A 15,157-nucleotide genomic window follows, 5' to 3' on the forward strand; every position below is an offset into this window, starting at 1 on the left:
TTTTTTTAATTTTTTAATTTTTTTTAATTTTTTTAATTTTAATTTTTATTTAATTTTAATTTTTTAATTTTTTAATTTTTTTGGACAAAACTGTTGTCTTTTAAATTGTCTTTTAAAGTTATAGTCTGTATCAGTAAAACATATGACAATCATTAAGATCTTAAAATTCCTGATCCTATCATATGTGAATCCATTTCAGATTTCAATTTCAACAGAATGGAAGTAGTCAGTTGCTTCTATAAAATTAATCTCTAAATCCCACTTATGTTAATTATGACGTGTTTGGAAAAGGAGGGCAATTAAAAAGTACTGCCATTGAGTAACCAAACAAGTTCAAAAACTGTCTAGTCTTGAGTCTGTATGTTTAGCAGGTCTAAAACTCCTCCAAAGTATGGATCAAGATCATAGGCAGCAAATACTCATGCTGATAAAAATCAAATTGATTAATAATCCAAAGAAATTATACCAAGATGGACTTCTAAGAAAATAGTTTTATGTTGTATTAGGCATACTGTGTAGAGAATCCAGATTTTATTTCCCCATGGTACTAGACTAACCTTCTACCAGGATGCTTGTTGGTACCCATAGTGGTAACTTATACAATTTCCTAGGCTACTGGTGGATGGTGATAGGAGGAAGGAGAACCAGACAGAGTGGGGAGAATTTCAGGATCCATTTCTAAGTCTTTAACTTTGTTCCTTAATAACATGTAATCTGGATTCATCATCATGAGTCTAGTGTATATCAAAATAATCCTTGTCATATACTAGTTCATTTTCCCTCTCTGACAAAAGCACCTTACAGAGAAGACCATAAATCTCTTACTTATCCTGACTTTTTTCTCCCATATTTACTCTGGCATTCCCAAACTAATTTTTAAATTTCCAAATAAGGAATAATTGAAACAAGTATTACATTACAAAGAAAATACAAAAATGAATTTTAAAAATGAAGTAAATAAACTCAAAGTGAAGAAGTAGAATAGGAAAGTTAAAATTCTATTTTGTTTCATCAGGGTTTTCTGGGACATAGTTCCTGGCAAATTCTCAACACAGCGACACTGTTGATTCAACATATGGGTTTTACTATTAAATATAATCCCCAAAAGGAGTTTGTCTGAGTTTTTTAAACTAAATTTACATAATAATAGTATAGCTTGATTCATTACTTCTTTGACTGAGTAACTATAATAAATCAGGCAGGAGCCTATTATTAATAGTCATATTTATTGGGCAAGTCCTATATTCCAGCAAATATTACTATAAGCACTATTAAAACATATATAGCAAATGCTTATTCATGTGTTATTACTGTACCCTCATAACCCCAGGACTGAGGATAGCATATATGCAAATACTTTGTAAACGATGTTGTACAGTACAAGATAATGACTCACAAGAGAAATATCTTAGACAAAAATGCCCAAATATTATTTTCTCCTGTGTCCTTATCTTTTTCCTTACTTAACAACAACAACAACAAAACAAAGAAACAAAATTGGCTCTCAAATCTTTCTTGTAGTTTAAATAGAAGGCAATAGTATTGAAACTGTCTCCAACATTTAAAATATATTTACTGAATGCCACCTACAGTCCCAAATCTTCCACTTATTTCATATTTTCATATGGCTCCAGAGCTCTGGCTGAAAGACGATTTTGTGAGAAGAGAATTTCTAGCGTTAAGCCAATGGGGAAGTGAGAAATTGAGGGCATGCTCTTCTAATTGCTCCTACTACGCTTCAGGTAAAGCCACTCCTGTTATCTAACCGAGTGCTAGCCTCAGGCAGGTTCCCGACTGATATGGAGTGGCCACTTACAGCACTGTTGAAAAATATTCTTAGGACATGTCTGAACTCAGCAGTGATGTAAGTTATTATAACTGCACTGTATGTAGGAGGAAGGAAGGATTCCACTTACGCCCCACAACTGTTCTTGATTTTGAGAAATGGTCACTGAAGTATGGCATAAAATTCCTGTAAGCTCTTATGAAGAGACTGTGGAATTCTTTGCAAATATAACTGAAAGGGGCTGTCAATTCCATTACCTTCTTTTTTTTTTAAATTCAATTTTTTATTTTTTTAATTTCTTTTCAGTGTATCAGAATCCATTACCTTCTTAACGTGGAGTTGCCCATAATTAACATCAGCCACTATGAGCCAAATCCTGAGGAGTCAGCTGGTTACTAATTCACCTTACTCTGCAGAGATGATGTTCCAGAATTTGAAGTGGCCCGTTCTTACATGGGCACTGATCATTCTGTGTGTTATTTCTGTGCGGAGATGACTAATGCCAAATTTAGCAACTCAGATATGCAAGATAAGGTATTTTACTATTGCCATGTCCCTTCTATGAAATAGAATAAAAGGAAGAAAAAAAATGAGTAGCAGGAAAAATTCTAGTCTCATCGTTTCCTAAAAGCATCAAAGAACTAAGTCATTAATCAAATGAAAGGACACAAAAAAATCAATGTTTAATAAGTCCCTACTATTTAGCAGGCAGAATCCCGACTAGTTTACATATATTAAATTCTTTATGTGCTTAAAGACACATAGCTCGTAAAAGGAAGATCTGTGATTCCTTGAATTCAGCTTTACCTTTTTCCAAAGCCCATACTCACTGACTTTTAGTTTTTAAAAAGTTCTATCTACCTATAATTTTTCTTATCAACATACAATATATACTTTGTGCAGAGAAACTGGATAAAATCAAAGATCTTGACAGAGAAAGAGAAAAAGCCAATCATACTGTACCATTATATGATACCACTGTTAACACTGTAGGGCCTTTTATTTCAGCCTTTTGTTCTGTATGTGAATATATCCATAAACATTTTCTCTCTTTCATAAATATTTTGCAATATAATTTTAAAGCTACATAAAGTTCTATCATTTGCATATAAACAACCTACCATTATTTGTCATTCGGATTATTCCAGTTTTTTCAGTCATACATAATGCCAAATATATAAACTTAAATTATATTTTTATACAAATTCATTATTGTTTTCTTGGGGTAGATGTCTCTATTTAACCGAAGTATTACTGGCAACAGAACTGCTATGCCAAGAAGAACCATTTTTCTTCGTCTTCTTTTAAGGTGCCATCAAGTTTACCTCTCTCAAGTTTCCTTCAACATCCCTTTCTCTCCAACCTCACCAATGCTCTGCGTTGCTGTTCTTTTTTCATTTTGCGAGGAAGGCAAGGAAGTCATTTATTTTAGCTACATACATACAGACCTATGAGAAATCCACCCGCCTTCTGCTGTACTTCATACCTGATGGAGCTTTCATCTTTTAAATTATAAACCCATGGCTTGTAGGCACACATGCTGGAGCACCTCTCCCCATGGTGAATGACTATAGAGTGTGCCTTCTGATGAACAACCAGAATTGCCAGTTAACAAATATAAATGAATAGATGTGCCTGAAAACAGAATGGTCTGTCTTGGGATCCAGTGAAGGATGCACTACTGAGGAAATTTAAGTGAAGAATGCATGATCAACTAGCTAGGAAGACATGTGGTATTGGTCTAAATGATCTCTGAAGTTCCTTTCCATCCTAGGATTCTGTGATGCTCTCTTCTATTTCTAGAGATTACTGACTTTGTCTCTACCTCACCTACAGCCATCTTTTTATATAAGTAGAGTGACTCTGACTTCTGTCTTTGCCAGCAATCTGTCTAAAGTAACAGCACTGTAAATTATGCTTTGAAACAGTGTGCATATCATATATATTGTATAAATATATATCACATATAATATGTATATATACATATATGTATATATGCATGTTTATATATCAATGCTATATCTAGAAAACTAGCAGCAACATGAGCTCCTAAGTCTCAATTTTAAAATTACACATACATATACCTTTCCAAATTTATGTCTATAATTATAGCTAAAGGCATAAAAGAAACTATAGGTATGCTCACATATGTTCAGAAATTTGGGGGGATATATAAAATATTATTCATAGTAGTTATCTTTAGGAAGTGAAAATTGGCAAAAGAGAGGTAGATCTCTGAATTTAGCAGCTTGAAAGTTGTACTTCATCACCATGAGGAAAGAAATTTCCTTCTCAACTTTGATCTCAAGCTTTGTTTTGTTGACACTAAAACAACAATGATGTAGTCAAGTTTTGCAACAGAAAAAAATCAGGGAACGTGTTCAAATAACAGCCCATGCCAGAAATCAGTGTTGTAACAGACATAGCTCACTCTTCGGGATGTTGGCATTAAAACATTTTTATGAATTTGCTAATGGTGAGTATTAATACAACAATAATTTTATTCTGCTCATCAAATACATGGAAAGTCAAAGACTTAATTCTAGTCCACTTCAGGTGCCCTAATTTAAAATACAAAGGGAAAAAAAGAACATCCATAATTTTAATTACAAGTAGATAATGCTAATAATTTTTTAGTTCACACATGACAAGCCATATTATCTAGGAAAAAAATTTTAATTAAAAATTTTTCTAAGAAAGCAATGCTATGCTGATAGTAGAGGGGTCAGGACATGCCTGGGAATGTGCTATGTCACCTAGAACTCCAAAATGAAGGAAATGATTATCCTTTGAAAATCTGAAATCAATCATAAGACATCAGAGATCAGGTTGAGAACTCACCCCTAAAAACAGTCCAATATAACTATCTCCTGATTGAAAGGATTAACATCTTGAATAATAAAATGTATCAGAATATAGGCTGATGCAATGGCCATGCTGGTTGATCCAACCAACGCAGTTAAAAGAGGGCGCCGTCCCAAAGTGCTGGGTCCAGCAGAGCCAGGACACACTCAAATTCTCATCTCAGTCCTGCCCTGATTCCTTGTTTCCCCAATCTTCTAGCTTCCTACTGCATGGTTCGCAGACAGAGGGCTTATTACTCAGAGATATATTACAGGTTTAGTTTTATACATCACTTTCTTACAAGAGTTGACTTGAAAGATATTGAATATTTAATTGAAAGCTCATGGGGCGCCTGGGTGGCTCATTGGGTTAAGCCGCTGCCTTCGGTTCAGGTCATGATCTCAGCGTCCTGGGATCGAGCCCCGCATCGGCCTCTCTGCCCAGCAGGGAGCCTGCTTCCTCCTCTCTCTCTGCCTGCCTCTCTGCCTGCTTGTGATCTCTCTCTGTCAAATAAATAAATAAAATCTTTAAAAAAAAAAAAAAAGAAAGCTCACATGCTCTGATTATGCCTAATCTCGAGGAATAGAAGCTGTTTTGTTGTCACGAGCATTCCAAAATCTGAAAAAGAAAATCTACGATGTTTTTGAGCCATGAAGACTGACGGCACACTAAATCTGTGAGATGCCATTCTGCCTTCCCCACGTTGTACCATGTTAGCCTTTTGGTCTAACTTTTAGAATTTTATTTATATTCTTATCAGGAAAAAACCCTTCAATTAGAAGATTATGTTAAAGTGGCATGTGGCTGAGAATGAGTACATTCCAATTTGAACACTCAGTAATTTCTCGAATTGAAGAATGGTCTGATTAAGTCCGATTTCTACAAACAGAATTTACTTTCTAAAACAACCATTTAAAGTTGGACAGTCTCTTATTATGAAAAGTGAAATAATCACCTTTTCTTTTTAATTCGTAACTGATTAGGCTGCATACAGTAGATGTGACAGAATAAGATAAAAATTGACGAGGTAAACATTTCTCAAGGTATATCAGGAGTCTGTTTATATGACCCAACATCTTGTAGTGCCTACATCCTGTGTTGGTGAAGAGGGAGAAAGAAATAATACATGAAAACTATTCAGAATACTAACTGGCATACTGTAGACATTCAGCAATTGTCAGGTAACAAATAAAATACTATTATGTAAAATAAGGAAATTAAAATCCAAACGTGCCAAATTTACATAAATGTGTATGTACCATATATAGGCCAGCAAAGATGCTGCAAAGATTCAGCAAAAGACCTAACAGGATTCACACCAAACTGTCAGCAAATGATTCCTTTGAGGTATGAAGTAATATGGAGCAGGTGCGATGTCAGGGGTAGATGAAGGGGGACTTCTGTTTTTCTTTGTATAATAGGTCTACATTTCTGGAAGTTTTACAGTAAGAAATCATATATTTAATAAAGAAAATAGTGTTTTTAAAAGAATACCAAAAGATCCATTGGTACGTGTGATGAAATTACTGTAAAAATGTTTATTCATAATAACTGGGCATGCTCCGTGGTATGTCCATATAGGATAGTTTGGGGGTGAATTGGATCCAACATATACAGCCAGGCTCAGGGAAGTTGTTTGAATGAATGTTTGGGAAAGCACTTATAGCGAATTAGTCAAATTATCTAACCCCTATAAGTCATAGTTTTCTTATCTGTAAAATGAAGAAAATAGTAGCTATATATAAAAATCTAGCTCAATGTTTAAGTGCTTTAAAAATGAGTTATTCAGATTTTATTTTTAATGCTTAGACTGAGATATTTGAAACATATGTTTGAAAATTTAACCTTTTTTGTGAATTCTATGAATACAATTTATATTGGGCTCAATTTGTGTTTCAACCACATAATCAGGGAAATCCCAGCCTAGTCCTGTACAACTGATATCACTACTGAAAAACAGAATAATAGAGCTCCTGTTAGAAGAACAGCAACTTGAAGGTGTTGTTCAAATGGATACAAGATGGTGTCAGATTCCCAGTGTCCTAGTTCTATGAGTTATCTAAGATCCAAGCTTATCCAGAACAGAATTTCTCAGGGAACAAAATGCTACTAGTTGCAAGCCTGTATAACTCGGGATCATGAACACTATTGAGCTTCATTACGGTGTTCTCAGCCTTGAGCTGGTCTGGGCAGAGAATCCTTCACCAGCAGCTTTTGTGGAGTGGGAAGAAATATTTACGAAGATCTTGAAGACAGTGGCAAAAAACAAAGGGTACAGTTGCTGGGGACCAAGTGACTTTTGGATATGTTCATCCATATCTTTTTTTTTTTAAGATTTTATTTATTGATGGGCGCCTGGGTGGCTCAGTGGGTTAAGCCGCTGCCTTCGGCTCAGGTCATGATCTCAGGGTCCTGGGATCGAGTCCCGCATCCGGCTCTCTGCTCAGCAGGGAGCCTGCTTCCTCCTCTCTCTCTCTCTGCCTGCCTCTCTGCCTGCTTGTGATCTCTGTCTGTCAAATCAATAAATAAAATCTTTAAAAAAAAAAAAAAGATTTTATTTATTGATTTGACAGACAGAGATCACAAGCAGGCAGAGAGAGAGGAGAAAGCAGGCTCCTTGCTCCCCAAAATAGTAAATAAACATACAATTTAACATGTTTAACATTTTGAAAATCTGGAAGAGCGGATAAATACATTTAATCTTGGGTGTCAGTATGTGCATCAAGATATTCTAAAGCATAAGAAGTAATCTATACAATCATGATCTAGAGCTCAGATTTGACTTCAACCTTGCTCATCCCCCTTATTGTGTAGGTAGTTTGAGCATTAATGATAGTCTACAATGCTTTATCTATAAAGGAGATATTACAATTATATTTAGTTGAGAGTATTATAAGGTTTTAGTGGGATAATGCACATAAGTGTTTAACTAACATAGCGTTTTTCCCATAAAAAGCTTTCATTGTAAGAAGCTAAATACTAGTCTCAGTTTGCAGACATTTTAGGCTCAACCAAAAATTTGGTTCCACGGATCTTTAATCTAGGCTCCTATACACTGCACAATGCTCAGCCCATAGTATCTGCTTCATAAATGCAAAATCTAAACTCAAAATCAAGATTTCCAGTTGTAATGAAGCTAGGCAAAGCCCATGATTTTTTTTTTCTTTTTTTTACTTTTATATAGAAACATGGTTTCTGTGGAACAGGTAATGACATGGGAGGTGCCATGATAACCAAGTAGAGGAAATGCTTAAGTTTGAATCAGTCCCAAAACCACACTGCCCATCTGTGGCTAATTGTGTAGGAGCCACAGAACAGCCATGTCATTGACATAATACCCCTTTTGCCATTGTCCTTACTATTTCTGAATGCCCACGTAATGGTTGATTTTCTTATATAATTTCACTAAACTTCTACAATGCCTTAATAGAGTTGCTTTTATCCCTATATTGACAAGAAAGCTGAGTCCTACAGTGGTTATATAATGTCCTCAATGCCAGACAGTGGGGAGTGAAGAAAGAGGGACACTGAAAGCCAGGCAGGTCTCCCGTCAGGGAAGGTGGGCTAAGAGTCTCCATAGGGAAGGGGTACAGGGACTTGGCAACCTGCTGGGCCCTGATGGATTGTATCTTGACTCACTCTAGACTTGACTGGGACCTCTCCGTGTAGCTTCAAACCCATGAAGGCTCCACCAGACCAGAAGCCTGCAGGTCCACAATACCATAGCAGAGATCAGACATCCCAGTGGTGAGATAAACAGGTATAGCTGAGGAATAACCTTTAAAGAAGAACAAAAGGAATATCCTTCCAAGAAAAACAACAACAAAAAAGTAACACGTTTTCAGGGACCCCAGAGACTCTAGCCATTCAGAATTAGTATTAAAAAACAAACAAAAACCCCTTAAAGTCTTAACATGTGACAAACCCGTTTAAATGCAAGGTTATTCACTACAAAATAGAAGGTTAAACATATGGTCTTTTGTGCTATCATGGAAATGAACATAATCAGTCTTAAAAAAATCTCATAAGATTCGTGGTCTCTCAAGGTCAGGCAGCATGGTTGTGCAACTTGACTGGAATGGGAGGGAATTCTTTTTGGTGAGGAAGTGTTCTTCAAGTATGTACCAATAATTCAACATACATTCCTAGGTACAGGGCGGGAGTTCATCAGGTTTTGGAAAGGTCACTGATTTCGAGTTAGATATAAATTTTCTGAACTGTGTCTCTGTTCCTAGCAAAATGACATTACTACCTTTGTGTGCACTGCTGCCAATTCTTGAGCCACGGTGTAAGGAAACCTGTTTCAACAAGATTTTTGTCAGATTTAATAAGCATAAGTGTGTGTAATAACAAAAGAAACCATTATTAGGAGTCAGTTTCCTCATCTCCTTGATGTCTTTATCCCTAATATTAAGCCCATCATTATCAGCACTTTTAAGTCCTTGTCTAGGGCACTGTCAAAAATTTCCTCAGCTATACCTGTTTATCTCACCACTGGGATGTCTGATCTCTGCTATGGTATTGCGGACCTGCTGACATGTTAGTTTGTAATCTTTCTTTGGCCAAATTATATTCCCATTTTCTCTTTTCCACTATCTCGTGAACTTATCAAGGAAGGTACTTTCTACTTTACAGTTTCTCAATTATATACCTAAGGGTTTTTCTTAGATTTTTGTCTGACTTTAAAAAAAAATCGTTAAATGATAAAACAGTAAAAATATTATTGAAACTATCTAATTATGAAAAAAATGACTGATTTATAGAACAAGTGATAGAAATCTCCTAGCTTATTCTAAAGTATATCCAAAGCAATTTTGAAGTTAATTTAATGAAATTATTTTTTGAGAGAACTTAAAATAACTTTTATTTTTATTACGAAGTCAGCGAGCCATTTCATATGGGGGCAAAATATAGAAAATATCAGTAAAAGAAAGAACCAAAAACCAAGTATAAATCTACCACTCATAAAAACTGTGACATTCTGCTAGTATTATATACATATTCATCTGAGGGAATGTGTTTGTGTCTTGTCCTGGGAATTGGCTAGAAAACTTTTTTAAAGCGAGAGTTGAGGAACTGGGTGGAGTATTTGAATGTTTTAATAAGTAAGTGAGTAAGAAAGGATGAGTAACTAGCTTGAGATTGTTTATTCTATTAGATATATTACACAGCTGCTGTGCAAACAATTGCCAAAACATGGAAATCAGAACATAGTATTCCATAGTAGTTTTCATAATGGCACTGTATTACCTAAAGATTAGTAATCTGACATTATACATAACTGACTGGAACCAGAATGTGGCATCAACAGGTAGTGTATACTTCCTGTGAAACTACTCTGATATTTTCAACAGTGATTATCCGGGAAGGCAAACTGGAGAGGGTGCATAAGACCCTTCAATTCCAGATTTTGATTCTTTAGTGATTGCCTCTGTCTTAGGCAAATTTGAAATTTCTTTCAAAGAAAAATTGATGAAAAGAATTTTCACAGATGTACTAACAGTAAAACTTTTTGAATATTTTGTAAAACTGCAATATAAAATTATTACTAAACAGTAAAAGCCAGGTTTTGACAGATTATTTATATTTATTAGAAAAAATATTTTGGATATCATGAGATATTTAGAAAACTTAGAGTAGGATTTCACAAGCAATGGTGAAAGTCCTATTCTTAAGAATATTTGTAAAAGGAGACTTTGCATGGATGAAAACTATTAGGAACATGGAATAAAAAGACTGACTTTTTAAAGTAGTCATTTTGTAGTATATTACCAAGGTCTGGAGATAGATCTGGCACATAGCAGGCATGCAATAAATCTATGATTAATGAATGAACTTCTATCTAAAACAAACCCCTCGGATGCATCCTGAGGACTTCTTTTCTTCATCCGTTAGTACTCGAGGGGGTTCTGAGCTATCACAGATCTATATGCAGACTGGAATGAGGGGGAAAGTACAGTACATGGAGTTAGATAAGAGTTCAAGTTGTGATTCTGTTCACTAATTAGCTGTGTGAGCTTGGCCTTCTAAGCCACAATGATCTCGTTTGCAAAACGTGTATGAAAATATTTCCTCTTTCCCAGTATGACTTTAGACTCGAATGATGACAATTATTAAAACACTCTGAACAGAAAAGTAGTGAACACATATTGGACAGACTTTGCACAAGAGGCCTGACATCTCTTTCCAATTTCATTATAAACTTCCTATGTATATCTCTGTGTTTGTTTATCGTATCATCAAATTTCCTTATCTCTAAATTCAAAACAAAATTGCTTACATATTGGGAAAATCTGCCTCCTCCTCCAAACATTCTGATCATTACCTTAAATTGACCTCCTGTACCAAATGCATGCCTGCAAATTTTCTTTTCTAATATTTTCTCTCCCACAAACTTTACTGACTATGGTGCTATTTATGCTGTTAATTAGGGGGTCTGGCAACAGAAACCGTTTCTCCCCCCTCTTCAATCTCTTTCAAGTTGTTTTTACAACTGCATCTCTCAGACCTCTAAGAGCAGCGATTGTAATCCTCTAAGAGCAGCGATTGTAATATCACAAATAAGAGTGAAGGGAATTCTTCATGAATATATAAATGGAGATGAGAGACAATGATGAAATCATGTGTATGTAAAGAAGTCAGTGTTAAGACTGTCTCCCAGCAGGTCTATGCAACATCCATCTCAAAGGAAAAGAAGGGAGGCTTAATTCCTGCAAGTCTCTAGAAAGGTTTGTGCCTGGCTCAGGTGTTTCTTGGGAAGGAGTTCCTAGGGCAGGCCCAAAGCTTGGGAATTCCAGACAATCTAGAAGAATAATCTGTGAACAACTAAGAGTAATAAACATGAAATGTGGGGTCATGCATAATACAGAGGAGGTTAACTCAGTGCCCACAGTACAGGGCAGAAAAGAATACAAAAATCACAATGAAGTCATATTCCACTCTGGTTCTCTAACTTCTCTACATGGGGAACTAAGAAGGAGACAGGAAGAACTGCAGAACTGCCTCTGTTCAGTGTTTATAAGAAAACTGCCAAGTCTACATAAAAACAAATCTGTTGCTTCCCAGTTACCCTGAAGCTGGGGGTTTTAGCACCCAAAAGAGTTGGGTAAGAGTTGGAATATACTGTCTCAATCTATTCTCTAAAGTCCCATGGCTAATGTTCTTACTTTCTTCCTGGAGACCTTCAGTGAAGCACAAAGTTGTAACACAAAACATCTGTCCTGGCATAAACTCTCCTGTAGCTACTGATGCTTCACGTAGAAGATATAACAAACAGTCAATTTAGCAGTTTGCTGCTGCTGTTGTTGGGGTTTCTGTTTGCTGTTTAAAAATGTATTTATTAATATACCTTAATCACACACCTTAATATACCTTTATTAATATACCTTAATCACAAACAGCAAGAATGGACTGAGGGAGACTATGATATTTTCATTAAGAAAAACAGATAAGTCTGGAAAGTGTCCTTAGTTGAAAATAACCAGATTCCCCCCTCCCCCATGGAGTTCTTCAACACACTTGGCTTCATGTACTACCAATAATAAAAGGCAAATGAGTGCAAGAGATTTGAGAGCCTTAAACAAACTCCTTGCCTTTTTAATTTTGTATTTTCAGCACCCGTAGTAAATGCTTAATAAGTACATTTTTGAATAATATATAACCTGTGTGCATTTAGACAGTGAAACATGAATACAATAATAAAATAATTTGCATTATACATGGTGCATGAATACACATACAAATGCACATGTGCGTACACATATACAGACTTACACGAATAGAGATGTGTATATGTGTGTGTGTAATTTGCTTTCAACGTCTGAACATTCCAAGTAGGAAGAAAATAGATCCTTGAAATAGAAAACCAAAGTCCTTAGGTAGACCAACTTTAAAGATCTTGAGATATGTTTCTTAGAGTGATATTCTGGGACCTTTATGTAGATAATACTAAAAATTCTGAACACAGGGCGAGATCTCTGAAGACTGGCTTTTTATATAAGTGTAAAAGATTACTTTATGCTGTGGAATTTACTACCTCCTGAGTGTTCCAAATGCAGAGGAACTAGGGAAACACCTCTCGTTATTTCTTTTTAGAAAAGAAATTCTTCCCTAGTAGGCAGAATCTTTCATGTAGAAAATCCTTGCCGTCCTCTGGGTTGACTGAGACCACTGTTGCAACTTTCCTCCACTCCAGGCCAGTGGAAAATGCTGTTGCTTTGTGGTTAGTTTCTTCAAAGGATTTAGGAAGGAATTATTTCCTCCCACCAGTTCATTGTACAAATAAACTGAGGTTCACAGAGGCCAAGTGACTTGCCCCAGAACTCATGGCCAGTAAATAAGTTTTTCCGTTTAAGTACATCCGGAATAAGAAGGAGTCTCAGACCTTGTATTAGTCTCATTGTCCCACTCTTAAGGTAATGTTTACCAGCGACACAGAAAACAATTGCAGATTGAGGACTGAGAGGGGGAAGGGTAGGAAGTGGTCATTAGCAAATCTCTGGGCCCTGGGATCACCTGCTCGCTGGGATCAAGAGTGAAACAAGCTATTCCTAAGGACCAGTGGGCCATTGTTTTCAGAACCAGCTGTGGAGAATCAGCTTAACAGTGGCCTTGGAACAGCTGCGGCTGCGGCACCAAGGGGCGGGGGCGGTAGTGGTGGAAGAGTGAGCTAGGAAGGATCCTTGGCAGAGACCCCGCCTCGCCACCCCTGGGCAAACCAGGAAGTATTTCTGCTTAAGTGCAAAGGACCGAGCCACCTTTTGAACCGAAAGTGAGAACGGCACACAGCAGGCCCCAGACAGGCTTGGTGACTGCAAACCCTCGGTGGGCAGGCTGCCCGGAAGGCTGCGGACTGGCAGCTAAATGGTCAGAGTCTGAAGCACCGAGTCGACGCTATCGAAAGTACACAGAGCAAAACAGGCTCTGCTATCTTGGCAAACCCTGACCGAGCAAAGTCCCGGGTAAACAAGCCTCCAGACGCGCGCCCCCTGCGCGCTTCCCTACTCCGCATTTCCCACGCGCCCTGCACTCAGCTCTGCAGCCTCAGCCGCCCTCTCTCTGCGGGCCCATCTGCCCATCGCCCCACCTTTTGGCCGGGCCCTCATTCCCACAGCTGGCGCACCACACTCACCATCTCTTGCCTGAGGAAGTGCATCTTGGTTTCCAGCCTCTCCAGGGCGCTGCAGTGGCTACGGCGGGGGGAGCCAGAGGTTGGAGAGGACGAAGAGGAGGACGACAAGGAGGGAGGGAAGCTGCAGCTGCTGTTGCTACTACTGCAGCCGCCGCCGCCGCCGCTCCCCCCGCAGGGGTCCCCGTCCCTTTCCAGGGGAACCGGCTCCTCCCCACGGAGCGAGCGCACTAGGCTCTCGGGTACTTTGCGCCCCAGCTTCAGCTCTATGTCTCTGAGGTCTGGCAGCGGGCCGTCTTCCATGACTTTTCAAGAACGAGGATAATGGTAATGAAACGCAGCCGACGAGAGGCAGCAGCGGCCTCCAAGGCTGCGGCGAAATGAGCGGACCCCTCCCGGCGCCTGGGTCTCTATCCTCGGCGGATGGAGTGTACCGGCCGCTCCATAACCGCTGTGCGTGTTCTCAACCCTGAAATCCGCGCAGGACGAAGCGGATCGCAGCCGCAGTTTCCTGGGGGCTGTGGCTCCTCCGACACTTACTAAGATTTTAGAGATCGCTTCATCCTCTTCCTTTTTGGCTACCCCTCCGCCAAACTGAGTTAATTGATATTGCAGAGAGGAGAAAATCCAAGTGTTATAAGCCAAAAGAGGGGGAAATGAAGTCTGTTTTGGCTTTATGGGGGGGAAATTCACATTATAAAACTGTCCGTTCACATCTCTGCATCATTCACTGATTGCCCATCTGGTACCACGCGACACAAAGTAATGATGTGGCCACACTCCAGGGTCGTTTCATTTTCCAGCCATATGTCTCCAAGCTTTCGGAATATCCTGGATTGTCAGAAATAATCCCTGGTCAGTGATAGAGGAGGTCGGTCGTGTGCATGGACGCATAAAAGAGATGGTTAGCTTAGCAGGAGTTTAACGGCTTCCTTGTTGTAGCAGAAATGCCCTTCTTTTCATTTAGGCAGTTTGATCCAAGTCATTGTGTTCCTCCGAGCCCTGGAAACTTTAAACTCCGCTGGCAGGTGGACCAAACCAGGGCCAACCCTTGTACCGTATTTCACAGGAAATAAGAGCAGCAGCAATTTCCCCACCCTGTTGCCAGCAGCTGTTTCAGGAACTGTTTTAGTTGGAGGTACCTAATACTGGTGTTAGGAGTTTCAGTTTTGCTGGCGAAATTGCCCGGTGATAGCCACAACCTTTAAAACAGTTAACAAAAGTTGGAAGAAGATTGACTTTAAAGGTAGTCTCATTCCCCACCGCCTATCTTCCTATACAGCAGAAGTCTAGCCTTAGAAGCTTTTCCTACTTCTACACTAGTGAAAAATGAAACTATTTCACAGGAAGTTCAGTAGGAATCTACAGAATGAATTCTTACCAAATGTTTCAGTAGTTCA

The 15,157-nt window shown here is 38.2% G+C and overlaps 1 protein-coding gene across 1 annotated transcript in view; it reads right to left on the reverse strand.

Annotated features, from left to right (window-relative positions):
- The window catches only part of LURAP1L (leucine rich adaptor protein 1 like), a 50,863-nt gene extending 36,087 nt beyond the window's left edge, over window positions 1-14,776 (reverse strand). Inside the window, exon 1 of the mRNA XM_059141992.1 lies at window positions 13,761-14,776. Within this exon, the coding sequence (XP_058997975.1) occupies window positions 13,761-14,060 (300 nt within the window). The 5' untranslated portion in view covers window positions 14,061-14,776. The remainder of the gene's footprint in view (window positions 1-13,760) is intronic.
- Between the last annotated feature and the right edge of the window lie 381 nt (window positions 14,777-15,157).

Source organism: Mustela lutreola, chromosome 12, assembly GCF_030435805.1.
Source record: "Mustela lutreola isolate mMusLut2 chromosome 12, mMusLut2.pri, whole genome shotgun sequence".
Classification (NCBI taxonomy): Eukaryota; Metazoa; Chordata; class Mammalia; order Carnivora; family Mustelidae; genus Mustela; species Mustela lutreola.